Source organism: Arvicola amphibius, chromosome 5 (assembly GCF_903992535.2).
Source record: "Arvicola amphibius chromosome 5, mArvAmp1.2, whole genome shotgun sequence".
Classification (NCBI taxonomy): Eukaryota; Metazoa; Chordata; class Mammalia; order Rodentia; family Cricetidae; genus Arvicola; species Arvicola amphibius.
The window spans coordinates 150,332,144-150,359,212 of record NC_052051.1 but is presented as its reverse complement, the minus strand read 5'-3'; the positions used below and the strand labels follow the sequence as shown (position 1 = coordinate 150,359,212).

At 47.8% G+C, this 27,069-nt stretch overlaps 1 protein-coding gene across 3 annotated transcripts in view; it reads right to left on the bottom strand.

Moving 5' to 3' along the window:
* Loxhd1 (lipoxygenase homology PLAT domains 1) overlaps positions 1-27,069 on the bottom strand; it is a 153,128-nt gene that overhangs the window by 53,397 nt on the left and 72,662 nt on the right. For 2 of the 3 annotated variants that reach the window (XM_038331143.1, XM_038331144.1), the window contains exons 14-25: positions 26,696-26,856; positions 21,921-21,997; positions 20,008-20,204; positions 17,828-18,020; positions 15,759-15,919; positions 13,333-13,813; positions 12,716-12,870; positions 9,730-9,863; positions 4,633-4,799; positions 3,782-3,886; positions 1,846-1,974; positions 588-752 (exon numbers count right to left, since the gene is read on the bottom strand). In XM_038331143.1, the coding sequence (XP_038187071.1) occupies positions 588-752; positions 1,846-1,974; positions 3,782-3,886; positions 4,633-4,799; positions 9,730-9,863; positions 12,716-12,870; positions 13,333-13,813; positions 15,759-15,919; positions 17,828-18,020; positions 20,008-20,204; positions 21,921-21,997; positions 26,696-26,856 (2,125 nt within the window). The remainder of the gene's footprint in view (positions 1-587; positions 753-1,845; positions 1,975-3,781; positions 3,887-4,632; positions 4,800-9,729; positions 9,864-12,715; positions 12,871-13,332; positions 13,814-15,758; positions 15,920-17,827; positions 18,021-20,007; positions 20,205-21,920; positions 21,998-26,695; positions 26,857-27,069) is intronic. The other variant, XM_038331145.1, reaches the window with a different exon arrangement.

Genomic DNA, 27,069 nt, shown 5'->3' with positions numbered 1-27,069 from the left:
CTGTGCCCATTTTATCAGAGGAGAAAGTAAGACGCAGAGGGGTGAAATAGTCCGAGGTCCTATGGTGGAGCCCAAGCCCATGCTTGTCTGACTTCAGCGCTACAAAGACTAGTTCTGGGGTGAACTGGGGGGAATTACTGATGCCTACCCATAAGCCACAGGGAGAGGTGGTTCACATAAATGACCACAGGCCCTCTGGACTGAAAAAGACCCTACTTAGAGCTTGTTGGGAAATAGAAGCTCAGCCGTGCTGGGCCCTTGGGAGTAAAGAAGGTAGTGCAGATCCTTCCCCCAGAGACCTTGATAAGGAAACTGAGTCCTGGAGAGACTAGATGATGTCTTGACATCAGCTAGTGTGGGGTCTAGTTTAGAATAAATCCAATATTATCCTTTTTGGGGGTCCAGGGCTAGGCCCACAGTACTCCTTCAACCCCAGAGCTCAGGACATTTGAGGAAGGGACAAGAAAATTGAACAGAATCTCCGAGGTGGGTTTGGCCCCAAGTCAACCATGGAGGAAGAGCTGGGGCTGGGTGGGACAGGTTATAGCATCTCCCGGGAGGGCCAGCCTTGCCATGAGGGTTCCTACATGGTGTGTAGAGTCGTGTCTGAAGCTCAGCGTGGAAGAGGTCCCTGACGATGGCCCCGTCGTCCTCATTCTTGGCTAGCCAGCGGCCACAGGGAAAGGTCATGCACTTTCCAAGAGATGGAGCGTCCACTTCTACCCAGTCTACAAACCAGCCTGGGGCCTTGCCTAGAGATGGGAGAGGGAGAGACAGAGAAAGAGAGAGAGAAAGCCCACTAAGAATGTGTACAATATGGCTTCCTGAAGTGAGCTCAGAAACTCCCAGCACCCTTCCTTTCTTGATGTGGTCACCCAGAATCCGTCAGTCCTATAGCACCCTTTGGCTGACAGCCTTGCCCAGATGACTCTTACTGAGATGTGTACATGGCTAAAACTGCATCCCACTCGGGCTGAGCCAGGGAAACCAACAGAAAGTGGCGCTTGCCACTATTGGCCTGGGAGGAGCATGGTGAGGAGGTAACAAGGTAGGCAAGCCCGAGCAAGGGAAGCAAAATGGCGTCCAGGGTGGGCAAAGCTCTAAACAAGGAGCTAAGGAAAGCTTGCATTCTTGGAGACCTCACTATACGCTGGGGATGATGCTCAGAGCTTTCTGGTTCTATTTGTGATAGACGAAAGCGGAGACAGCAAACCCTCAGCTTAGGGAAGGAAATGAAAGTCAGGCAGAGACCCGCATCCTACAGTCCCGACAGCACCTGCTTCTACGACAGAGTTTCTTCCCTGAGCTAAGAAATGAAAGTTTGGGGAAGAAAGGAGACCTACTGTACCATGAAAAAAATATGGACACAACTTTTGTCAGGCTGCTTTGTCATGAAGTCCTGGGTTCCAGGAAGGACTGGCTGGCTCATTGGCTCCTCAACAGAGGTCCCTAGGCTAGCAACTATGCATGAGCAAGGGACTCAAAAGATAAGCACAGACCCCAAATCAGAGATGCTGGGGTGGACCTAGAAGTCATGTTCTAGTATCCCCTCCCACTCTGGGTGACTTAGGTGAACCATCAGGTTGGAGACCCACTAAGCTTTCTCAGGGGCTCTGTCATCCAGTTGCACATTAAAATTCCCGAGGTTGGAATCTAGAGGGAGGCTTCCCAAGTCACCTATTCCAGGTCCCAGTGCAGATCAACAAGCCCAGAACTGGTGCAGCCAGGGCTCCGCTGGGCAAGTGAGACTGAGATACTGCGTTGTTTTGAAAGTCGTGCAGCCCACACTGACCTGTCCGTGGGCTCTCTAGTTTTACCAGAGAACAGAAGGGAGGGAAACCAGACCTGTGTTGTCATGGCCGATCCTAACTTTCCACAGGTCTCCTAGATCCAGCGTCTCCACCGTGAAGATTTCAATGCTGTCCCTTTCAAATTTGTCACTGTTGGTCTTGGAGGACTTCAGGAGGGTGATTCCTGCCAACCAGACAACCCCAGCATGACTGAATGTGACTGAATGGTTCTAAGACTTTTCCAACTTGGCTCTTCCACTATCCTTTCTTCTTTCTCATAATGACCAACCTTTGGAACTTCCACCAAACCATCAAAGATCAAAGATGCCATGCCTCCCAGTGTGTGTGTGTGTGTGTGTGTGTGTGTGTGTGTGTATGTGTGTGGTCTGTATGTGTATGCATGCTGAGTATGTTTGTATGGTGTGTATGTAGTATGTATGTGTGTGTGGTATATGTATGGTGTGTGTGGTATGTGATATGTGGTGTGTGTATGGTGTATGTATGGTAGGTATATAGATGATGTGTGGTGTGTATGTTGTGTGTATGTGTGTGTCTATGATTTCTTTAAAAAACCTTTTCATGTAAACTTGCAATTCCTCATCTGCATCTAAAGAAAACCCCTCTCCATGCCCTTGCAGGGGACGGCAGCAGGGCATCCAGCTAGTGTGGGCTCTTCTCCCACAAGCCTGGCAGTTCTCTGCATGGGGACAGAGCCAGTGACAAGGTCACCTTCCCCACACTCATGTGGGGATGCCATGTGCAAACACTGTCTGGAGACACACTTGGACTCACGAGGAGAGATGGTTTCAGGTGCCCTCACTAGCTGTGGAATTTGGGGCTGGCTGTGGTGTCGGCCTGAAACCTGAGGGGGACTCAGTCTTCACCATCCTCTCCTACCTCCTCCTACCATGTTGCCTTGAAGTCCCCTCCCCCAGTCAAGGCCCTCAGGAAGAAAGCCTCTGGCAGGCAGACTTGAGTGCTCAGAAGGACAGACAGATCCTGGTGCCCAGTTCAGCCTCCTGCCATCCAGTGGTTCTGGGGAAACTGCTTGATGTCTATAACTTGTCTTCCTCAACCCTCAGAAAGGTGGCCTGGTGCTCTCCCCACAGGGCCTGTGAGGTCTGAAGAAGACGAGGATTCTAAGCGCTCAGGAATGTGGCTGACAGCAGAGAGGCCCAGGCAAGCAAGGGCAGTGGCAAAGCCCCTCCCTTCTCTGGAAAACGATGCAGGGACTATCACAAGCACAGTGATTATCAGCTGTGACCTAATTCATTATATACCATCTGCTTTATTCAGCCCCCTAAGTAATAGTGACAATCGATGTTCACTGACCCCTAAATTTTAAGTGTTCTGTGTAATAAAACTCACAGCCCTGAGACCTGCATAAAACTTTATCTCTAACAAATGGGAAAGGCACAGAGTGGTTAAGCAACTTGCCCCTGATCACACAGCCAATTCCAGAATGGAAATTTGAATCAATCAATCAGGTTTTAGAGCTATGCTTTGGATCAGCACATCACTGCTTAGACAGGAATCCTGGGGTTAAGTCCATTTGTTCTTCAGTGGTGTTCAGCACAGAGCTTCCAGTTAACGCACGGAGACTCCTTAAAGAATCGTTTCAACTATAGACGCAGGCAGAATGGCCAGGGGAGGATGGAGTGGAAGGTGACAGCACTAAATGAAGGTGCCACCCTCACCGAGTCCCCATCCAGCTTCTGGAACAATGCTGGCACTCCCTGAAGACATTATAGGAGGGGACCCTGGGACCCTCCAGGGTTGAGTTTTATTGGACTTGAAAGAGTCCCTTCTTCCAGGTGATTTTTGGGGTACAGTTAAGACAAGGGTTCCTTTGCTGCTGCAACAGAAGCAGTCTCCCCCACTTTGTCTCAGGGGACCCAGCACAGTGTTCTGCTGAGGGACAGGTGTGGCCTGATCCTCCCGGGAACCTGCTAAGTCCACCAGGGCGCCCAGGAAAATGCTGTGGTTCTTACCATTGTCGTCTTGTGTGCCAAAGAGTGTGATGAAGACATTGGCATCTGTGCCAGCATTCTTCTTGTCCCCAGTCTTGACGGTCACCGAGAATGTGGTGGATTTATCTGCGGGGGGGCGGGGGGGAAGAGGGCACAGAAGTGAGCCATAGATCACCTGGGAATCCCAAGGAGCAGGAGAGAAGGCTACTTGACCTGTCCACTGTGGCTCTGTCATTCCAGTTCCTCCCTGTGTCATCCTAACCTGTGAGTGTCATGGTCACCAAAAAAAGTCTGTTCGTGCGGTCAGTCCTGCAAACAGCTTTCTTTGTGGTGCCTTTAACTCCAGAAACTCCCTCACAACCTAGAAACATCTCTGCCCTTGGTGGTACACGGTCAGGGAGGCATGAAGTGACTTGGGTGTCAGCAGCCCATAGCCAGGAGCTCTAGCCTGGCCTTTCTGACCTCTCCACACTGGACAGGGCTTTAGGGACTGAGATGAGCATCACGGGCCTCTAGTCAGCTAATACCTTTTTCCCGCAGAAATACACCTCAGGCTCAGAAATGCCCCTGGAGGGAGGACAAAAGATAAATCAGAACTAGTTCAATCATTTTGTCCCTGAATAACACAACCCTAGCTGTGAACCACCTTATGCCAAGTCCTATGCTAGGCATATGGGAGCCTGCCCCCACCTCTACAATCTCTCCGTGGCAGGAGGAGAGGGTAGGGCAGCTAGAGTATCCAGCAGGAAGTGCCCAGAGCCCATAAGTCGGGAAGAAAACAGAGGGGAAAGGGAAAGAAAAGTGGGGAGGGGGGAGAAAATGGAGGGAGAAGAGAAAATGGGGGGTGGGAAGGTCATCGCTAATACAGGAACCTTTTTGTTCCAGAGCCAGGTTGTCCAGGGGGTTGTTGTCACCATGTCCCCCACCCTCCTCGTCTTCGCTGGGTAGCACATAGGACTCATCCACTGGCAACAGCTCCCTGGTCAGCTGCCCGTCGTCCTCCTCCACTGCTAGCCACCTTTGGCACGGGAAGTAGTACCTGAGGGGTAGGGTAAGGAAGATTGGGGTATCTCTTTGAAATAATCTCATATGGGAGTTGAAACAGGCTTAGAACGAGAGACCTGCATGGGCTCAGACTCCGCTGTCTGACCTCCACGGCATTGCCCACCCATTCAGCCCAGTCTAGGAATTACCCACAGTCTGCTTGAGATAAATAATAAATCCAGAGACATGCTCAGTCCGTGATATATTGAGTAGAAAAACCTAGAAAGAGAGGGGCTTATGAGAACCATTATTACACCTTCCTGGACGATCTGAGTTGGCTCCTCGGGCAGGGTGCTGCACAAGGCAGGAGCGCCACACCCATGTATGGAGTCCATGAACTTTGATGACATTGGGGGAAGAGAGAGTGTCTCTAAGAAGCAGAAAGTGACCTCCCAGTCATCAAGGGAGATGATGTCCATGAAGACTCCTCCATAGAAAAGACCCAGTACACTGGAGGGGCCCTGAGAGGAAGGTGGGCCAGAATGAGGAGAGGGGGTAGACAGGTAGATGGGTTCTTAAGGACTCACGTCTATAGGTCAATGCTCTGGTTCCTGTTCCCAGACTCCTGCTAACCCTTGTGTGATCTTGAGCAAACTCCTTCCTAGGATTGTCAGATTTCTAAAACGGAGGGCTGGGACTCCGCCCCCACCCCCCAGTCATGTTTGAACTTTACACAAACAATGGATCATGTTTTTGTGCATATCCCACCCGATACTTGGCACATACTTGTGTGGCTAAGTGTAGGCTTTCTGGAGGAATCTGCTAACTCAACCACTGTTGCTCTTCTTTCTTTCCTTCCCCCCTTTTCTTCTCCTCAGCCATGCCAAGGCACCCTTGGAAGCTGTAGGTCAATGTCTAAGACCCAGGACAACTCAAAAGGTCTGAGCATGCAGCCCCTCTAAAAGCTGGGGGCCATTGCTCTCCGTCTGTTCCTCTTCTCCTTGCCCTGATGTGAAAGGGCCATTTAGGAACTAACTCAGCTCTAGGGTGGGCGGTATCCTGGAGAATGTCTCCTCTGTCTGTGTCCTCTGCAACTCCAAATGTTAGAGAAGCCGATCAGAGGGTGTGATGTCAGCCCAACACTCAGATGGCCAAGAAAGACAGAGCAGGAGGGCAAGAGTGAGTCACTGTGCTGAACCACCCCTGCACCTCTGGGATGAAGCCTACTTAATCATGGTGGATGATTTTTCTGATGTGCTCTTGCATTTGATTTGTCAGTATCTTATTAGTATTTTTGCATCAATGCTCATGAGTGAGATTGGTCAGGGGGTTGAGAACACTGACACCATCCTTATCTTCCTCTCAATCTCCTGGCTCCCTCTCTGTCTCACACTTACCCCAACCTGCTAATCGAACATGGCGGCTCCTGGCTCAGAAGAACATAAGTATATGGTGCGATTCTACAGCTTCACACTTCTGGTTACAACCTCCTTACTTGCCATCTTGTGTCAACCAGACCAGAATCCTACAGACCTTTACCCTAAAACCTCCAGAGGCTCCTGACTTCTATAGGATAAACACAAGCCTGTCCTGCCTGGCTTCTACAAGTCTCTCCATTCTGTCTTTTATAGGATGAACACAAGCCTGTCCTGCCTGGCTTCTGTAAGTCTCTCCATTCTGGTCCCAGCCTGCTTCACCCTCTCCCCTTCATTTTGCTCAGATTTTGTTCTTCCTTGAACCGAACAAAAATGGATCTTCCTGGAGCCTTTACATTGGTGGTCCCCTCTCGTTGGCAGTTCTCAGGAGAGCCCAGGGAAGGTCCTGGACCCCTGGAGCTTAGCATTGTGTCTAGGGAACCTGCTGCTGTGGTTTTGTCTTCTGGACTTGTGAGAATGTCTCTTTTCCTCCAAGATTAAGCTGTGCTCGTTGTCAGTGTGAGGGCTGTTGAAGACAGGTCATTACAGACCCTCACTGAAGAAGATTTCTTACTAACGAAGAACAAACCAGCGACATGTGCACAGAAAAACATGGGGCAGGATGGAAAAATGAGGAAGGACGCAAAAACCAGCGAGGGGCCTTCCTTTGCAAGAACAGGAACACACTCCGCCTGGACACAGTCGTAACCAGAACCCCTAGCCATGCAGAGTAAAAAGTTCTTGCAAATTCCTGAGATGCACAAAAGAACAGTTGGACAGGAGAGGAAATGTACCTGGGAGGTGGCACTTTAATTTCTAAATATACAATTCCCCACACATTCATTTAATGGCAGAACAGTCAAACTCCCAAGAGGAGCCTTTTTTCTTTTTCCAAATCACTTAATGTCTTGATTTGGAAAAGGTAAGAATAGCTAATATTCTTAGAGGATAATGAAAGAGGGCAAGTGCTGACAGGCATTCAAATAGATCACAAAGCTACAATAATTTTTAAATTGTTGGGCTGGACCAGAAATGTCAAATCAACAGAACCGAGGAACTAACCCTGCGTGAGCCGGAGGGAAGCTGAGCGTGGTCTCCCTCCAGCCTGTCTTCCAGCTTTCCCTGTCCTTTCTGAGCTGAAAGCCTTGGACTTGCTGGGGCACCTCGGGAAGTACGCAGGGCAGTGCCAAAAAGCCAGTTTCTTAGAGGAGGAAATGACAGCCATAATGGGGCAGTGACATGTGCTGGGTAACCTAGCATGAGTTTGGCAGAGGATCCACGCAGGTCAGGATCCTATGGTTACCAAAATTGTTTTGGCAATGAGAACACTGAGCTATCTGAGAGGTATGCATTGGGTATCCTTGAAAGAACCAGGTAGGGTTTTGGGGGGGGGGAATAGGGTGAGTCCTGTTACCTCCTGTTTCGTATGGAAGTTGGCCCAAAAGGAGGACATGGTTCAAGACACAGCAGAAATTTATCCAACAAATATTTATTTATTAAGGGCTTACTAAATTTCCCATAGTGTCAGACCCTCATTAGCCCTGATGCTATTCCAGAACCAGCATGCTTTCCTCTGCTGAACTCTACATGGAAGAGCCCTCTGCCAGTTCGATCATCCTGCATCCCCTCATCTAATAGGCAGTGTGGCCTAGTGGTAGGAACACAGCACAGCACTGAGAAGGCAGAGGCTGGTGGATCTCTGAGTCTGAGACTCGGCTGGTCTACATAGCAAGTTCAAGAACAGCCAAGCTTAGGCAGTGAAAGGCATAAAGCTGGTAAAGATGTAATTGAGTGAGAGTCATGTCCCAGTCCCAATAAGCAGCAGAACTTGGCATCTTTGGCCACATGGTTCTGGTTTTAGAGTTAAGGTGAGAAGAAAGGAGTTACATAATAAAGTCACTGAGGCTAGGTACATGTTAGGGTGTCCCTGAACGGAGGCCTCGTAGAAAGGGCATTGTGTGAAGCTGTGAAGTTGAAGCCTGAATTGCCTTCAGGACCCCAAGATGTTAGAGATGCCAGAGTCGTGGGATACCTGCCAAGGAGAGCTGCTAACAGGGAGTGGAACCAGCCCAAGAGAAAGAAGTGTGCTGCAGTCAAACCTGAATGGAGTTGGAGCTCTGAAGAGTGTTTTGACATCAGACAGGGAGATGAAGAGTTTGGCATTTTCCCAGTTGGTCTTTGCTCTTGCTTTGATCTAGCATTTCAATGTTCCTTTCCTCGAGTTTTGGAATGGTAATATATGCTCTGTACCATGTGTTGGAAGTATGTGATCTGTTTTTGATTTTAATTTTTACAGGGGATTACAGTTAAGAGATTGCCATGCATCTCAGAAGAGACTTTGAAACAAGTTTGAGACTGTTGTAGACTGTGGGGACTTCTGAAGTTGGACTGAATGCAGTTTGGCTATAAGCCTTTGGGGACCAGAGAGTGGAATGTGGTGGTTTGAAAGAAAGTTGTCCCCAAGGGGAGTGTCCCTATTAAGAGGTGTAGCCCTGTTGGAGAAAATGTGCCACTGTGGGCTTTGAGGTCTCTTTTCTTAATCTTCTATCAATGTGACAGTCTACTTTCTGTTGATTGCAAGATGTAGGACCCTCAGCTCCAACACTATGCCTGACTGCACACCATGCTCCCTGCCATGATGATAATGGACTGAACCTCAAAAAACCCCACAAACCTGTAAGTGAGCCACCCTGATTAAATGTTTTCTTTCTAAGAGTTGCTGTGGTCTTCACAGCAATAAAAACCCAAACTAAGACATGGGGTTAGGGCTCAACCTTCCAGGGTACATGGGCTCCCCCATCTATGGAAACACCTCCTTCCCAGCCTAGGTCAGAGAATGACTATGAGTCTCCAACAGGTACCAATCCATCTCACAAACCATTACATACATCAAACTAACCATTTTGCATCTGGTTGAGAAGAAAAAGTCGAAAGAATAATACCACTTTGGGGCATGAAATTCAAATTTCAATGTCTACAGATAAAGTTTGATTGGTATACAGTCACATTTCCCACTTCATCATCATTTAAGGTTGTTGTTTAGATACAGAGTCTTACTATGTAGCTCTAACTGGCCTAGACCTTGCCTTGTAGACCAAGCTGGCCTTGAACTCACAGAGATCTGTCTGCCTCCGTCTCCTAAAGGCAGGGGTTAAACCTGCATACCAGCTTGCTCACCTAAGGCTCAGTTTTTACTTTCCTAGTAGAGAGTCTTTTACAGAGATCAAATGCTGTGAAAAACTGGAGATATTTTCTACATGGCCCTTTTAGAAAATGTTGCTGATTTTTGGCCCCTGGAGCATCAAAATCAGGTGCTCTAAGTTTATTTCTCCATGGAGAGTTGTGGGTGAACTGCTGAAGGGGGTGTTCTACAGGGCTGTTATCTGACAGGACTAGAACTTCTGGGAGAGAGAGAAGAGAGGCAATGCTCACCCTGATTCCTTACGGTCATCTTGGCCTTAGCCAGCCGACCCTTACTCTCAGACGTCATGTTCCAGTACCTGGACCTCTCCCCAGGACTAGTTTAGCACCAGGCATAACCTCCTCTCCCTCCCCTCAACTCCCACTCACGTGATCTCATTATTCATGTCAGTGATGTCTACCCTGTCCAGGAACCAGCCTGGCCTGTTGCCTGCGTTGTCATGGCGAATCCGAATCTTGGTCAGAGACCCTAGATCAATGGCATAGATGGTGAAGGTATCTGTCTAGAAATAGAGAAAGCATGACTCAGAGGGGCAACACATGTCCCCTCCCAACACCCACCCCATGCTGCCCTCAGCTTTAGTTCCTCAAGCACCCAAAGGAAGACCATAATACCCAAAGCAACCAGAGCTAGGATGTGGAAAGTACATCTCTTTGGTCTGGTGTTAGTTAGCGCCATACTTTTTGGTTTTTTGAACTCCATGGGTTGTTTAGGTTCATCCTGACTTTTTCATCCTCCTGCCTCTGCCTCCCAAGTGCTAAGGTTTCTGCTGTGTACTGCTGTGCCCAATTCTTACACTGTTGCATTATAACCCAGGCCCACAGGGACAACTTCTCACTTGTATTGATTGTATCAAAGAAGGCAAAGGAACGAGAAAGATAGTGACTTTGAGGGAAGCAGAAGAGAAGACAAGGGAGCTGGATTTCACATTTGTTGTTTTGTTGTTATGTTTTGTTTTTGCTTCAAGACAGGGTTTCTTTTGTGTGGCCTTGTGATGTTAGAAATCCTTCTGTACATGTGTTGCTCTTATTGGTTAATGAATAAAGAAGCTACATTGGCCTGTGATAGGGCAGAATAGAGCTAGGCAGCAAAACTAAACTGAATGCTGGCAGAAAGAAGGCAGAGTCAGTGAGACACCATGTAGCTACCGCCGGAAGAGACAGATGTTGGAAACTTGCCAGTATGCCATGACCTTGTGGTGATGCACAAATTAATAGAGATGGGTTGATTTAAGATGTAAGAGCTAGCTAGAAATATGTTTAAGCTATTGACCAAATAGTATTGCAATTAATACAGATTTCTGTGTGATTATTTCGGGAGTCTGGGTGGCTGGGAAACAAACAAACAATTTCACCCAATAGCCTTGACTGGCCTGGAAGTAGTTCTGTAGATCAGGCTGGCCTTGAACTCACAGAGATTCAGCTGCCTCTGTCTCCCAAGTGCTAGGACTAAAGGCGTGTGCCACCAACACCTGGCTGGATTTCACATTTTTGATGAGTATGTGTGAGACCTTATTCCCAGTGTACACATGTGTACAATCTCCTTCAACCCTGCTTGTGTTGAACACCCTCCATGATCCTTCCTGAGCAAATCCAAGGAGACTACAAAAAAGAAGATTTGGACACAGCCCTCGCTTAGGTGGAAGATAAATGGAATATGAGCCATGTATTCTGTGGCCTATAACTGTCTGTGGGTCAACACATGCTTCAAAGGAAGGAGATAAAATGGAGACCCAGTAAGTGGATGGGGTTTTCTGGATATATCTTTAAAAACCTCTTTATTTTGAAAAAGATTTCAAACCTTCAGAAACCTTGCAAAGAATGGATATAACTATGTTCCCCCTTCTCTTAGATGTTACCCCTATATGTAACATTAGTTGGATTATTCCATTTTGTCTCTCTTTTATGTTATTTGTATGTTTTTTTCTGGAACAGTTTATAGTAGGTAGTAGATACTAGGATCCTTGACCCCTAAATATTTCAATGTGGGTCCCTAATAACAAGGACATTCTCATTTACCATCATGCAATGATCAAACTTGTGTTAACTTCAATACAATACAGTCATGGGTACTTGAGAATAGAGATAATGTTCTAAGAAACACATTACTAGGTAAATTCACTAACAAACAGCATACTGTGTGTTTATACAATTTGAGATGGTTCAATACCACTGGGTGGTATACTCTTAGGGGACCACATCACACCTGCCATTCATTATCAGCTGAAATGTCACATGGCTTTGCTATTATCCACATGTGACCAGTATTAATACCGAGTGCAACAACTCTACCAGTCTGTCCTCTACAGGAATGCTCCAATCAAGAAATACACTGGCGATAACTTTCCAAGATAAGGCACTGAGATGCAGAAACAAAACCCAGTACTGAATCATGGGAGGGATGCTGAAAGAAAACATGGGGTGGAAAGGGAATAGCTCGTGGCATGAGCTGGAAAGCGCTTCAGCAGATATTATTTATTGTCCCTTCCTCTGCTGACAAGAGAATCTGGTCCGGAGGGAGGGTCAAGAACAGGAGGAAGAGAGGAGGCAAATTTGTAAAATCTTGAAGGACAAGAGAGCAGCTTTCTTCAGCTCTCATTTCCATGTCTTTCTCTTGTTCCTGGAAGAGTGAGGTGCACGCACATCATTCATGGCTTCCCTTCCTCCAAAGAAGCGCCAGGCTTTGTGACCACTCTTTCAAGGTCATGGTGGGAATCTCTCTGTCCCTGCCACACAGTTCCACTGTACTTACCTGTCCAGACTAAGTCATTCCTGTCCACCAAGCCTCCCAGAGTGTCACCTCTTTCTCTGGTGAGACAGAGTCTCACTATTTAGTCAAGACTGGCCTCAAACTCAAGGGCTCTGAAGAAATGGCTCCACAGTTAAGAGCATTTGTCCCTCTTCTAGAAGACTAAGTTCTGATTCCCAGCACCCACATGGTCCTTTACAGCTGCCTATAACTCCAGTCCTAGGGGAGCTAATGCACTCTTCTAACCTCTGTGGGCACCGAATACACACGGCACGCAGACATACATGCAAGTGACCCATACACAAAAGATAGAAATACATCTAGCTTTTAAACTTGGTTCACTTAGTGTCTGAATACAGTATTCTCTGACTGACCCTGAGGACCAACTAGCCTATGGGATTCCTTCGCGGGGATGTGCCTCTAGCCTTTTCATAACTCTCCACACAATACTGCTATAGAAGGGTAGCTGCAGCCAGGCCTCGTTGGGCTGAATGCAACACCCTGTTAGACACACAGTGGACAAGATACTGGCTGAGGTTGCTGTGGGCAAAAACTGTTCCATATCTGGCTCTCACCCACCCAGGGGCCAGAACGTTCTCACTCTACCTGGCCCTGCTCGAATTTGTTGGACTTGTCTGATTTCTTCAGAGGCCGCTCCCCTGTGTCCCCGTATTCCTCTCCGTAGATGGTCAGGTAGACGTTGGCATCAGTGCCAGCCTTGGGCACGTTCCCTGTGATCACCTGGACCTCGTAGGTGTTGGCTGGAGACAAAGAAAAATACAGCATTGAGAACACCGGGGTCACAAGATAGAGCAGTATCCCAGGCCCTTGGATCCAGGTAGACCCTGGAAGCAGGAAGGTCCCACTGTTATGGCTATACCAGCTTACTCTCCTCCCACACAATGCTTGCATTTGCCATGAAATCCACAGCCATTAGGCCTCAGCAACCTTCCTACTTTACCCCCATATTCAGCTCTATCAAGATGTGTGACAAGTCCCTCCCAAAGCCAGTGTTTCCCCTTGAAGGGACAGGTCAAGGGTAGTGTTTAGCTACAAACAGACGAGTCAATGGTCACTTTCCATTGCAAGTCAGGAGAGGTATTTATGGACCACAGTGGGATTCCACCTACTTAGTCTCTACCTGAGGGATACTGAGTCACCCTGCCCCCTCCCTGGTCCCTTTAGGAGAAATATCCCCCCCCCAACTTTTTTTCCAGGCTTACGCTCAGGACCAGGCTGACCGACTGGGACCAATTCCACGACAAGTTCATTGTCCTCCTTGCCCCGGGCCAGCCAGCGGTTGACTTCGAACTTGTACTGTTTGATCACCTCCTGCATCCCCGGCCCAAACTCTTCCTCTTCCTCCTCCTCCTCTTCTGTCTCTTCTTCTTCCTCCTCTTCTGACGAGGACTCTTCTGAAGAGGACTCTTCTTCCTCGTCGCCCTCATCCTCCTCATCGCTTCCTTTCTTCCTCTTCTTCTTCTTCTTTCTCTGCAGCTTGGCCTTCAGCCTCTCCTTCTTCAGCAACTGCCGCAGCTTGTCCCTCTCCTTCTTCTTCCGGGCTTCCTCCTCGGGTGTCAGGTTTGCCTCCTGCACCACCAAGTGCCTCAGCCACACGGTGTCCACGAACCAGCTGGGCCCAAAGCCCTCGCCCGTGTGTCCCAGGCGGATCTTGTAGATTTCACCCACATCTGCGGCTTCCAGCTGTGCAAAGTGCAGGGCAGTGGCTGACATGGCCCCTGCCATCCTCCCAGACTCCCCCAGTGCTGAGCTACACTGCAGAGAGGTCTGGGCCCCCACTCAGAAGTTTGAAAGTTCCTTCCCCAGGTTTAAGGAAAAACATTTTTTTCTACTCCTGTGCAGGTTAAGATCTCTCCTGGTAAGCCACCCCCGTGGTGCAATATAAATTACTAAATATGGGTTAAAGCAAGATATAAGAATCAACCAATAAGAAGCTACAGATAACGGGCCAGGGGCCAGGCAGTATTTAAAAGAATACAGTTTCCGTGTAATTATTTCGGGTGTAAAGCTAGCTGGCGGCCAGGTGGCAGGACACAGCCCGCCGCTCCTTCAACACTGTGGCATTAATCTCCCTGTTCTTTTGTCCCTACTCTTCCTTCTATGTCTTTGTTCATACAGCTCTCTCACAACGCTAGGACTTCTGTTAGGCCCTTCTCACCTCCAACTCCAACCTATTCACAATCCTGGGCCTCCTTATTACCCTAAACACACAGAGACAGAGCCTGGAGGCTGTGGCACAGGCCTTTAATCCTAGCACTCTGGAGGCATTGGCAGGGGGAACTCTGTGAGTTGGAGGCCAGCCTGGTCTTCAGAATGAATTTAGGACAGCCCGGGCTACATAGAGAGACCCTGCCTGGAAAAACAAAAACAACCTAACAAACCAAAAACAAACAAACAAACAAACAAACCAAAACCAAAAACACCCCACAGATAGGGCCTTCATGTTGTCACTATTAGCAATAAACAAAGAAACATGTTTCTCTTTTGTAACATATCAAATAAACAAAATCCTCATTTCTTCAAGGTTCCCGACCTTCCCAGTCACACAACCTTGGCTTACCAGACCCTTGAGCTCAAATGGGGCCCAGGATGTAGTTATCCCTGGTCCTATCCTGCCATGGAGGTGCTCCAGAGCTGTGCTGTGGTTTGAATATGAAATGACCCCCACAGGCTCCTGTGTCTGAACACCCAGTCTCCAGAGGGTGGCACTGTTTTGAAGGTTGTGATCCCTTTAGAGACCCTGTTGAAGGGACTGAGTCACTAGGAATGGACCTCATGGCCTTAGAGCCCGGCCACATTCCTGCTGAGCTCTACTTTGTCACTATAGATGCGATGTGACCGGCTGCCTCAACCATGGAACATCCAGCATGAGCATGCTTCCTCTACACACATGTCTGCAGATGCACACACATGTGCTTATACATATACATAAATACGCACACGAATGCTTTCATATCCAGCATAAAATACTCAGTGGCCTCTGAATCCTCCCTGTTACCAACAATGTGCTCACACTCACATCATTTTCTCCTTCTAGTCAAAAACTTGTGGCGAGAGGAGGCTCAAGGACATTAAAAACTCATTAGGAAACTCTGCCACCTCCCACGAGCCTGCCTGAGAAATGCGGACTGTCACCAGCCTGGGAGAAGCTCAGAGTCAGAGCCATAGACAGGGAGTAGGCGGAGGAACCCAGTCCTGGTGCCATCACTGATGAAATAAGAACTAGCCACTGTAGGCAATGTATCAGGAATCCCTGACTGAACTTCCATGAGAAAACTATCTCCAAGAACACACCCATTCCCAAAGGCTGGAGTGCTTTGGGGGTGTGGATGAGGTAGTACTTTTCCTCAAAGATTACCAAGTAACGCAAGTACAAGACCAGGAAGGACCCCAAACTTAGGTCCAAGAAACAAGTTACCGTTCATGGGCACGATGTGGACCATGGATGCGTACCCACATTTCCTCTTTCCCAGTTCAAACCTCGACACTCAGCTCATTGCTTCCAGGAGTCCCCCAGGAACCCAAGGAATTTTAGTTTAACCTGCCCTCCGGGTAATACCTTCCATTCAGCTGGAGGGAGGCAGCCTGCTCTCTGGTGGGTTGGTACCCTGGGTACACTCTCACACACCTGAAATATGTCCTTGGATGCTCGATCAAACACTTTGGAGCGGCTGGAGAGGAAGAGAACTTCAGTTTTGCCTTCTTCACCATAGATCTGCACATAGACTCGGGAAGTGGTACCTGCACCGCCTACATCCCCCGTCCAGACCTCAATCTCATAGTGGACCACTAGATGGGCACATACGGGATAAATGGAGTACTTAGTAAGAGCAGCAAACATTTCCCCAGCCCTTCCCACCTGCTCTTCCCAAGCCCATCCCGCGTGCCTGGTCCTTCACAGACATCATCTTCTGCAACCTCCCCAGTACGATGAGCCAGCATTTTGCAGATGGACAAGCTTGGGCTTAGAGGAATTGAGTAGGCTGTGAAAATGGCAAGCCTGCACAATCGACTGTTACGTCACGTTATCCACTGCAGCACATGTGTCCTTGGAGGCCAGGAGCAAGGGGGCTGGCCCTCTACTATCTGCCTGCCTGCTGTAGTTTGAATGCTTGTTCCCGCTAAGACTCACACTGAAATCTAGTTGTGATTATGAAATGCAGAAGCTTAAGAAGCGATCAGGCCTTCTGGCTGAGATTGAGTGTGTCCCCTTCTTTTTCTGTCCTTGTCTGCCGTGACAGAAGGCATCAAGAGGACTCTCACTAGATGCCAGCACATTAGTACTGAGCTTCCAGGGTACAGAGCTCTAAACCAATTAGTTTGTGTTCAACCCACATTATATAGTCTATAATACTATAGAGCACTGCTACCATACTATTGCAATACTACATTGTAGCAACAAAAATTAAATTAAATTATAAAGCTACTGATAATAGGCAGATACCACAGGGCAGAAAGGAGCAAAAACTGCATTTTTTTTCCTTCATTTGAGGAAAGGACAAGAGGTTGGGATAATAGCACTCATTTAAATATAAGCGCCTTTCAGAATATATCAACACATGGTTCTGCACAGGAAAAGCTGTGCATATTTTGTAATGATATTTATCAAGGTATTAGAGGGTGGTGGAAACATGTTATTGGTAGGTAGCAGTAGCAGGCACTGCAGACAGAGTAGATGTGTCTTCCTAAGGAACTGTGGCACCATGAGTCCGTTGATGTGAGTACTCTAATACTTGGTGGAAAAGAGTATCGGGATTTCTTTTTAGGTAAGGTTAGGCATGTGTGTGTGTGTGTGTGTGCGTGTGTGCATGGAGTGTTATCCTCTCTCTCTACCTTCATTTTTTGAGACTGGGCCTTTCACAGAAATTTGAGCTTATCAACTTAGCCTTGACTCCCTGGCCAGTGACCTCCAAGGTCCACTCATCTCCTCTCTCTCTGACCCACTCGGCACTGAGACTGCAGACGTGCACACCACACCTTGCTCCTCAGTAAGTGCTGGGGACCCTAGCCCAGCTGGCCCTGATTCATCCAGCAAGTTCATCTCGTTCTGCTGGAGTGAGGGCTCACATCACGGTTCTTGGAAGACAGGGCCAGGGCCATCTTGGCCTTTAGCCTCTCAGAAGAAGATGCTCACCAAGCCTGTCTGCTCACCCTCCCCTCTCACCCTGCTCCATCCAGCCTAGAATTCTTGCTTCCCTGTAAGGCAATCTGCTCACTCCCTCACAAGGGCAAGACTCTGGTCTGTTTTGTTAACAGTGACCTTCACAAAGACCAAGGCAGGACTGGCTGGAGAAACTTCAATGTACATTTAAAATGAAAAGTCCGACCTCCTCAGCTAATTTTCCTAAAGAAGGATGTGGGTTATGCCATAAATTTTGCCACAGGGTTGAGAATATACAGCCCCCTTTTTATATAGTTTTCCAAGATAAAAGTTCTGTCCACTGGATCCTCATTTTTGCCATCTGTGAAATGAGCCCTTGTTGCCTTCCAGACCCACAGTACTAGAGGCAACAGAAACCCCCCTGCTTCCATTCCCACCCCTGTGTCTCTCTTCCACACCACAGGGAGATAAGACTCAGTCACCAAGTGGCCTGTCTTCTTCCTTTGGCTCCTCCTCCCTCTGATTCCATTATTCCTCCTCCCCCATTGGACCAGGGAATGTGGAGATGTCAAGGGCCCACACAGCCTCTTCCGTACATTTCTGAATCTCCACGACCTCGCTGGGGTAAAGTTCCACCTCCAGACGCCCATCCGCCTGGTTCTTATCCAGCCAGCGATTGGCAGGAAAGGTGTACTGCTTGCCTTGGCGGGGCACACGGATCTGGACACTGCCCAGGAACCAGCCTGCATGCATGCCTGTGCTGTCGTGCCCAATCACCAGCCTGTTGATCTGGAAGGAAACTCCAGAAGGGTGTGTGAGCAGCAGTGTGCAGGAATATTCAAGCAAGCCTCCACCTCCATCTCTCTGAAAAATCTCTCCCCAACTGGGACTTCCGGTGCCTTGGAAGAGGCTCTGATCCGGCCTGTCCTAGCAATCAAGAAAGAACCACCTACCCAGGTGATCCTTTCCTGCCCAGAGGCTCCACCCTTTCCTCCTCAGCTGAACTCAATTTCAAGGTCAGCTGTGAGAAGCAAGTAGGGTGTAGCGCTGGCAAGAACTGTGGAATCTGTTAGGTCCTTCAAAACGAGACTGTGGCTACAGGAGCAGTGAACCGCTCGGCACGTCTAACAGCTGCTGCTGCTTTACTTCTGTTTGATTTAAAGTATTGCAGTATTGTGCTCATTTCTGCACTGCTTCCTTGTTATTTCCTTCCAGTAGGGTGACAGAATCTGCCGACGTGGTTCTGTATCTAACCCGCCTCTTACTCTTGGACCCAAGGACCATTGTTCTCTGTCCATTAACTGTCTATAGTCACTTGCTTTGCTAATTGATATGGCCACATCTTTGCCTGTAGGCAAAGGCCTGAGAGCTCAGGTGGTCCCACCTCATCCTTATGTGCTTTTGGTTCCTCAGGGCTTAACAGTTCTCGTTGTTGTGGGAATGCCGTACACGGGTTAATTTTCACATTAGATGGGATTAGCAGATGGCCTCCAAGAACTCTTCCAGGCCTGACTTTCTCTCTGTAATGGTTTGGGGTGGAGGGTAACACTACCTATGTCTGGTGCCCAAAGTCCACATTTAGAAAACTGCCCACCCAAGCCCTGGTTTTTGCTTTCACACATACTAAGGGCCCCTTTGCAGCTGTTGATGAAATGCTGTCACAGCTGCCACAGCTTCGTTTCTGGAGCACAGGCCCCTGAGAATGCTAGGTTTATAAAGCCTGGGAGCACTCTGAATGCCCGACCAGGCAGCAGGGCGTGCCAGTGTTTCTCCGTGCTGCTGGGACCTGCCACAGTTCCAGGGAGAGAATAAAGAAGAGCTACGACAAGGGCAGTTGTCTGTTGTCGGACATGACTGGGAGCTCCCAAAAGACAAGGACTGTCACTCAGTTCTACATCCCTTTGGACGGGAGGTGGAGCGATTGTTTGGCAGTATATACTGAGCCCTGACTGTAAGCGTGTGGGTATTCTTTACATAGTCAATACTAATAATAATCCCCATGGCATTTCCATTATTGGGAACGAGAAAACTGATGAAGACAAGATTAAATAACTTGCACATGGCAAGTCCGTGGAAATGGTGGGCTCCCGAGCTCTTGGCCACACTATTCACTGAGGGAGTTTCACCAACATGAGAAGTCTCCGTGGCTTTCTACTGTCAATCCCCTCCCCACTCCCATCAGACACCCAGAAACCCTTCAGTAAAGGGAACCAAACTGTCATTTCACAATTATTGATTCGACTTCAAATGTGAATACGTTAAGCTCATTAACCTCAAGGGGTAAATGACTGCCCCAAGATCCTTCCCCAGAGTGCAGACTGACGAGGTTGCAAAGGACCTGCCCTACCCCAGGGCTCATCATGTGACACTTGGAGAAGCACACTCAAATCTGGAATTGGGAAATATTGTCATCCCTTCCCTTTGGTTCTCCCTCCTCTCCCCACCCCCCGAATCCAGTGTCCCCTTCTCCAGCACCCATGCTCTGTCTATAATCCTGGAACACAGGTAAACATGTTGGGGGTAAAGTTACTAAAAAAATATGTATTACAGCCTCAAAGGTGTTCTAAAAGCATAATTGCTTATTTATCTGCAGCTTCTCTGGCCCTGGGAGAAACTAAATGCCTCACCAGTAACCTCTAAGTGGGCAGTTCTTTTCCTTCAAAATGGGCTCGCCCATGTGTGCATCAGTGCAGACGAGAACGTGACTGTGGACACGTGTGGGTCAATGTAGGAACGTGGTGAGACAATGTCACCTGATTCTGGGACAGATACTTACAGTCCCAATGTTCAGGGTCTCCAGTGTGAACTCATCTACTCGGCCACGTTCAAAGTAGTCTTTGAGGTTGTTGTCGGAAACAAGCAGAACTTGCTTGATGGTGTCAGATTTCTCTCCATAGAGCTTGATGTACACCTTAGAATCTGTGCTGGCCCCGGAGACATTCCCAGTCTTCACACTGATGTGATAGCGAAAGTCTAAGCATGCCAAGCAGAGAGAGACAGGAAGTTAGCACCGGATGTACAACAAGGAGCGAGGTATTGGAAAGGAGGGACAACCTTCAGCCAGGGAAGACCCAGGCTAGGAGGCAGGACACTGGAGCCTGGAGTCCCGATCCTACAACTGGTAGTAGGGGCTCCCTCCATCTCTGTGGAGCCCCCTCATCTATAAAGAGGTGGAGGTGCTGAGAGCAGTAAGTTTTAAACAAAAACACCCACACTCAAGAGACTCAGAGCATCCTCAGAAATCCCCTATCCAGCTTCTGATGGGCAAAGGCACCAGAACATCTCAGTACTTACAACGTTGGGCACACATTCTATGCTATTATTGCTAAGTACTCTCCTCCCAACCTTACAGGCAAGGGATGTAGAGCTCAGAAGGTCAGGTGCCTGCCACGAGATGGCGACAATAACGTCACTATCCAGGAGCAAATTCTTGGTGTGTATTTAAAGCTGCTCCCTCCCCTAATGGGATACCTTGCAGCGCTATCCCATTTTATCCCCCAGAAATCTCTGCACCAGCCTGTGTGCAGGGATAAAGAACACCAGAGGGCAGGATAAGTTGTGGGAGAACAGCAGCCAAGCTTTAGTTGTCCAGACAGGATCCACGGTGTGTGTGTCTTAGGCAAAGAAGAGAGAGTTCAAGGCCTGTCATCATTGCTCCTTCAGGGGTTTCCTACTGGAACATAGTCTGGAGAAAGTAAGCCGAGGCCCCGTGCCTGGGGCCATCTGCTGCCACCTGTCAGCTCGGGTCTACCAGGGACATCTACGGGCACTGGGAGAAACAGATCACTTTTGCTGCTTAAAGACACAGCAGGAACCAGAAGCCTTCTTCTCCAACTAGGAGAGCAGAAGGGTGGATTCTCTGTCTGCGTGGTGAAATGAGAGCCTGCTGGGGTGGGAAGAACAGCAATCTAAGGCAGAGACATTCTGGGGACTGATCCCGGTTCCATCAGCAACTGCAGGCCTGAGTGTCCCCTTATCGTAAACGTGGGTGACTTCCCTTGGGCTCCTTCCCAGTGCTTAGGCTCTGTGATGCTGGGCGCTATACTAGACATCCTGGTTCAACTGAGTGAGCTGACCTTAGAAAAGGTAAGTATTAGCGTCTATGTCTTCCAGGCCTTGGTTTCCCCATCTGGCAAAAGGACAACGTTAGCTCTGCCTCTTTTCGGGGTTATCACAGGGCTCAGATGAGTGACACCAGGGAAACATGGAGTGTTGCATTGTTGGGCTCTGGGGATGTCTGGAGGTGTGTCTCTTTCACACATTATCCAAAGCACATGCTCAGACGGCAGCATCTGAGCATGTATCACTAGTAAGGGAGACTCCAGGGCTCCAGGACAATGCTCAGCAGTTTAAAAGTCCTCATCCAACAGCCCCTTCAAATGCATGTCTGCTCACAAAGCAGAGGTCCCCGGGCTTGGTGCCACTGCTGGTTTTATTACTCTTATCACTCTGTAAACCCATATTCAGCCCCTAACACCAAGACCAGGTTTGGACTGGACCTTCAAGCACAGACACATGAGAAGTTTCCAGACCTCCAGCAACGCCATTTTTCTCCACTACCCTGTGCTGTTTTCATGAAATAAAGTGAAGAAGATGTGTGTGTTTGAAGGTCTAGGTCCTGTTTCGCTGAGGAAAGGCAACTGTCATGCCCAAGGGACACCCATCACCTGGCCGTTGGGAACAACTCACTCTTGAGCGTGGCATTGCTGTCGCTGGGTAGCAACTCTCGGACTAGCTGTCCATCATCCTTATCCTTATCCAGCCACCTTGAGAGAAATGGGGTGGGGTGTTAGTTCTTTGAGTGGAACAGGCAGACACCCCAACCATCATGGCCCCCATGCTGAGTCACCAGGAGGCCCAGAGTTTTGAGTTCAGCTGAAGAAAGTGGGTCTTTGAGATCTTCTAGCAAAGTATTCCAACCCAGACCAGAGGAAAACTTTCTGGAGAAGGCTGACTGCTGGCTGAGATTGGAAAGATGATATGATGTGGGCCGAGAAAAGAGAGAGGAGCATCCCAAAGGAAAAACGTATCCTGGGATGGAAGTCCAAGAGTTCCTGAAAGGCCCATGAAGATAGAACACAGCAAGTGAGAGACAGAGCTGCTGGTTAATGAGGATGAACAAGGACAGAGCACAGGAGAGAGCAAGAAGAGAGGACACTGGGACAGCACAGCTCAGGCTACTGTAGCCGAGAGTATGACCAAGAAGATGGATAGGCTAAATTAGGTGGGGCTGGACCAAGGAAGCGCTGTAAGGATTTACAGAAAGGTGGTGAGGAAGTTGAACTGGAATCTTCAAGACAGATGAGATTTGACCTCAGGAAAAGGTAAGTCCATGGTTTTCAGGGCTCAGAGTTGATATCTACGACTCAAGATGTCACACTGAGCAGTGGCTCCAGCCCTCTGTTGGCTGTTCCCCGGAGGAAGACATGGGGAATATTGCCAAGCCTACGAAACAAACCTATTGTGCAAGCATGAGCTGTGTATGCCCCATAGGCAGGCGAGTTTGTAACCAAGCGCCAATCACCGCTTTCTAGGATCTGGCTTCTTAAACCATGGAGCATGAACTAGAGAGAGCCCTGGAGCTGAATGTGGGAAGTGTGGAATTCAGGCAGCAGTAAAGAGGTTCTGGTGCGCAGCAATCCAAACTTAGTTCAAGAATCAAAGTAACTCCGAGTTGGCCATGCCTGCCTGTGCTGTGTGGGTGACTTCACTTGGCTCTGAGAATGCATGCAGCATGCACGCTTTTTCCTGCACATGTCATCACATGTAACACTAATGTAACCTGAAGCTCTTTGGCCCTGATTCAAGACTGTTTGTTATGATGTTATGTTATGAATTACAGTGTTTTTACATTGTATATACATTTTTGTGCTCTTATAGAAACACAAAGTATCATTATGGAACTCAAAGACCTTTAATATTTTCCTACCAACATTCCTCAGGAAATGTCAAGCTAGTATATCTCTGTATTTTATTGAGTTAGAATATTTAGGGTTTTTTTTTATAATTGCTTGAATTTCTGGCTTGAGTTTGACTTAAGAGATTATCAAATAAATGTTGCCTTAGGATTAAGATAGAATTTCCAATAATTTCTGAAATGATCCTAAACATCCTTCTGCCATTTTGTACTATCTATTCATGCAAAGCAGAGTTATCATCATTGACAGAAAATCAAGATATTCGATATGGAGCAGGGGAGTAGGGAGGGACTTGGTCCTGCCTCAAGTTGGTATGCCAGACCTTGTTTACTCCCCAAGGATGACCTGACCCCCTCTGAGGAGTGGATAGGGACAGAAAGAGTGCAAATGGGGACCAGGAGAATGACAGAGAGTGAGAATTAGGGTTGGTATATAAAATGAAAAGTAAATATTTTTAATAAAAAAAACAAAAATAAAGATATTGGTCAATTCTGAAAAATATTGAAGACACTCTACATCCTGCAGAATCAAATGTTCAGCCAATATTTAACTCTTTTCTGTAAAATCAATAAACATAGGCACCTCATTAGCAAAATAGCTAATTAATTAAAAACAATTCAAATAATTAATTAAAATTTTTTATTTTTGTCCCTAATAAATGATAAAATTATTTGTATAACAAAGAGTCATCTTATAACAGATTTCTTTACTATTTATTGTTCATAAATGTTAACTTCGGATAGCTATATTATTGACCTAGACACCCAGGATCATATACAAATTTCTTATGCAAAAAGGACCACTAGAGGAAAAACTTGAAGAGCTTTGTGTTAGAGAAATGCAGAGACCAAGACATTCTTGTCTTGGCCACATATCTCCCTCTTTATGGCTTGGTGCTTCTCTTTAAAACCCATTCCTTCACACCCCTGAGAGGGCAGAGCTTCCTAAGCCTGTGTTGATGCAATATTCAATATTATAATAAGAAATCTCTCTTCCATTCTAAGAGACTGGAACTTTTGCTGGTCCTCACAGGCAGGGTTGACAATACACAGTGAGGTCTCTTGAGACTGTGGTCCTATTGTGTACAGCTTGTTTGCTTAACTTACCTTTAAGAAAACAATGTAACAACCAACCTGCCTTGGATTCCCCATTAGCTTGTACAACCCAAGCTATATATAGCTGTGATCTTAAATTATCAACTCTTCCATGCTACCCAAGAGTAATATATGTATGTGTATTTATATGTAAGTATGTTATGGTAATTATTTGCTGAAAACAGAAAATGGGCTGAGAGCCGCCTTATAAAATGAATATTCACCATAAACACCGGAAGTGGCATTTGCATACAGTGCTTGCTTGTAATCTGGGTCAGCTGGGATAGATGACTTAATCCTTGTTCAACTCTGTATCCCTCATCCCTTCCCCGATGTGATGCTTTCTGTGCTGTTCAGTAAAGAGAGAGCAAAGCCCTTTGCTAGGAACATGAAGACACAGAGCCAGGAACAGACAGGTTCACACGTATCCAGGCAGGTGCAGATTCAAACTCACACAGCAGACAGGAACCACAGAAGACCCCAGGAGGGAGAAGTAAAAAATTCAAACTGGGCTCTCTCTAGGTTAAATTATACCAAGCATAAGCTTTTTCATTTAATTTTTCTTGGTGTTACACCTATGCATTATTGGTGACTTGAGTTTGTCATTAATGCATTCAGAGCAACACAAGCCTATAAAGGAAGCCTACAGCTCATAAAGAAATCAAGACACCACCTCCTCCCTGCCCCTTCTGACACAGGGCTCAAGGCTCCTGAACCCCTTCCCAGGGCCAATGAGACAGCACCATGCTTTCTCATCTCTTCTTACTTATCTCATACCCAGACCCCAAGGGCTCCCACTCCCGGGGATCATGTTGTCAGTTTGTTTTAGCCAACACTAAAATGCTGTTCATTTACGTAGGCTTTAGGGCTTGTGGTTCAGAACACCAGAGAGGTGAAGCGGAGGCTTCAAGACACGAAGATTCCTGGTGTCATCCTCGGCATTGGTGACAGAGAGTTTGGGGACTACAGACTCCTAGCTACAGTCTCTTGAATCGAACCATTGGGACTTTCCATTTCTCTGTCTTGACAGGGTCACTGACAGCCCTGAAGTTACGAGAGGCTGCAGGAGAGATGGCTGGGATGTGCCTGACCAAGGATAGAAGCAGATAGGCCACCGGCCATCAGAAAATCCCACCTGTTGCTCCCTGTCTCCTCCGTTTACCTACCCCATCCCCTCCCAAGAGGTGAAAGGAAACCATGACACATGCTTTGCTATCCAAACACTTGGATGTATTAATAGACACAGTTTTAAAAAGCTATTTCCTTTCAGCTTCAAATGCTCTAACCTAGTTTGCCATGAGGTGTTGCTAAATGGATGTCTGCATGCTGGGAGCTTCATGACTCTTTCCCTAGAGCTCACAGGAGTGTGCACACTACACACACACACACACACACACACACACACACACATTCAAAATTATTTTACCCTCCCTACCACGAGAGTCGCACAGCTCGGGTGAGGAATGAATCAGGGTGTGGGCTCAGGCCCCAAGTTAATCTGGCAGTGCCCCCTCCAGGAATTAGCACAGGTGAATGAGAGCCACCGGGGTTTGGCAAAACACTGAGATTGCTCCTCGTTGTAGAATGCCTCAACTGGAAACTTGAGGAATCAATCGCCAGGAGCTGCTGGTTGTGCAAAGGATGCTTCAGAAAAATAGTGCAAATGCGCTTCCCAGCTCTTGAGGCAAAGAAATGTGAACAAAGTCAGACGCCTGGAAACAGTGTAACCAGGCAAGAAATGTGGTCATACTGTTCCAACAGAAATCCAGCCAGGCGGTGGTGCACACCTTTAATCTCAACACCCAGGGAGGCAGAGGCGGGCAGATCTCTGTGAGTTCGAGGCTAGCCTGGTCTACAGGGCGAGTTCCAGGACATCCAGAGCTACACAGAGAAACCCTGTCTCAAAAAGGAAAAAGAATAGAAATGCAACTTGTATTCATATTTCATTCTGTATCTGACTAATCCCCTAACAAATCTCTTAAATTCAGAATGTGTCAAGGTTTTTATATTTAAAGATTTATTTATTTATTAAGCATACAATGTACTGCTGGCAAGGAAGACACCAGGTCTCATTACAGATGGTTGTGAGCCACCATGTGGTTGCTGGGAATTGAACTCAGGACCTCTGGAAGAGCAGGCAATGCTCTTACCCTCTGAGCCATCTCTCCAGCCCCTGTGTCAAGGTTTTTATATTTGTTTTTGTCGTTTTGTTTTGTTCGTTTGTTTCTCATGAGAAAAACTGTCATGTTGGCACTTGGTGTGCCCTGGAGTGCCTCTGTCCACCAGGGGTGGGGTAGAAATGTGAGACTCAGGTCAATACACCTCCTGCCGGGCCAGCTCTTTCTCTCATCGACTGTTAACCTCAACCACTACTTTTCTTATTGTTCCACGTAATAGGAGCGAGTCCTTCTGCAGTGCAGCTGGAAGAAGGGAGGGCAAAGGGCGCGTGTACCTGAGGCATGGGAACTCGACATTGTCGCTCTCTGGCTGTCCCTCCTCTCTCACCAGCACCCTGTCCAAGTACCAGCCGCTGCCAGAGCCTTTGCCATCGTGTCTTATTCTTACCCGCCTCACCTTCCTCATGGTGACAGACTCGATGGTAAACTCGTCGGCCTTTGGGAAAGAAAAGACAGTGAGATCGTGTAGAGAACGTCTCCCCTTAGACCCAGCACCAGCACACTACAGGAGAAATTCCAAGGCAGGGCTGAAAGAAAGAGCTGCAATTCCTTCATGGGCACACACAAACTACTACAGGGAACAGAAATAGAAAATACAGGCAACCATAGTCTCCTTACCCCTCCCCAAGTGGACCAAAGCCTACCTACA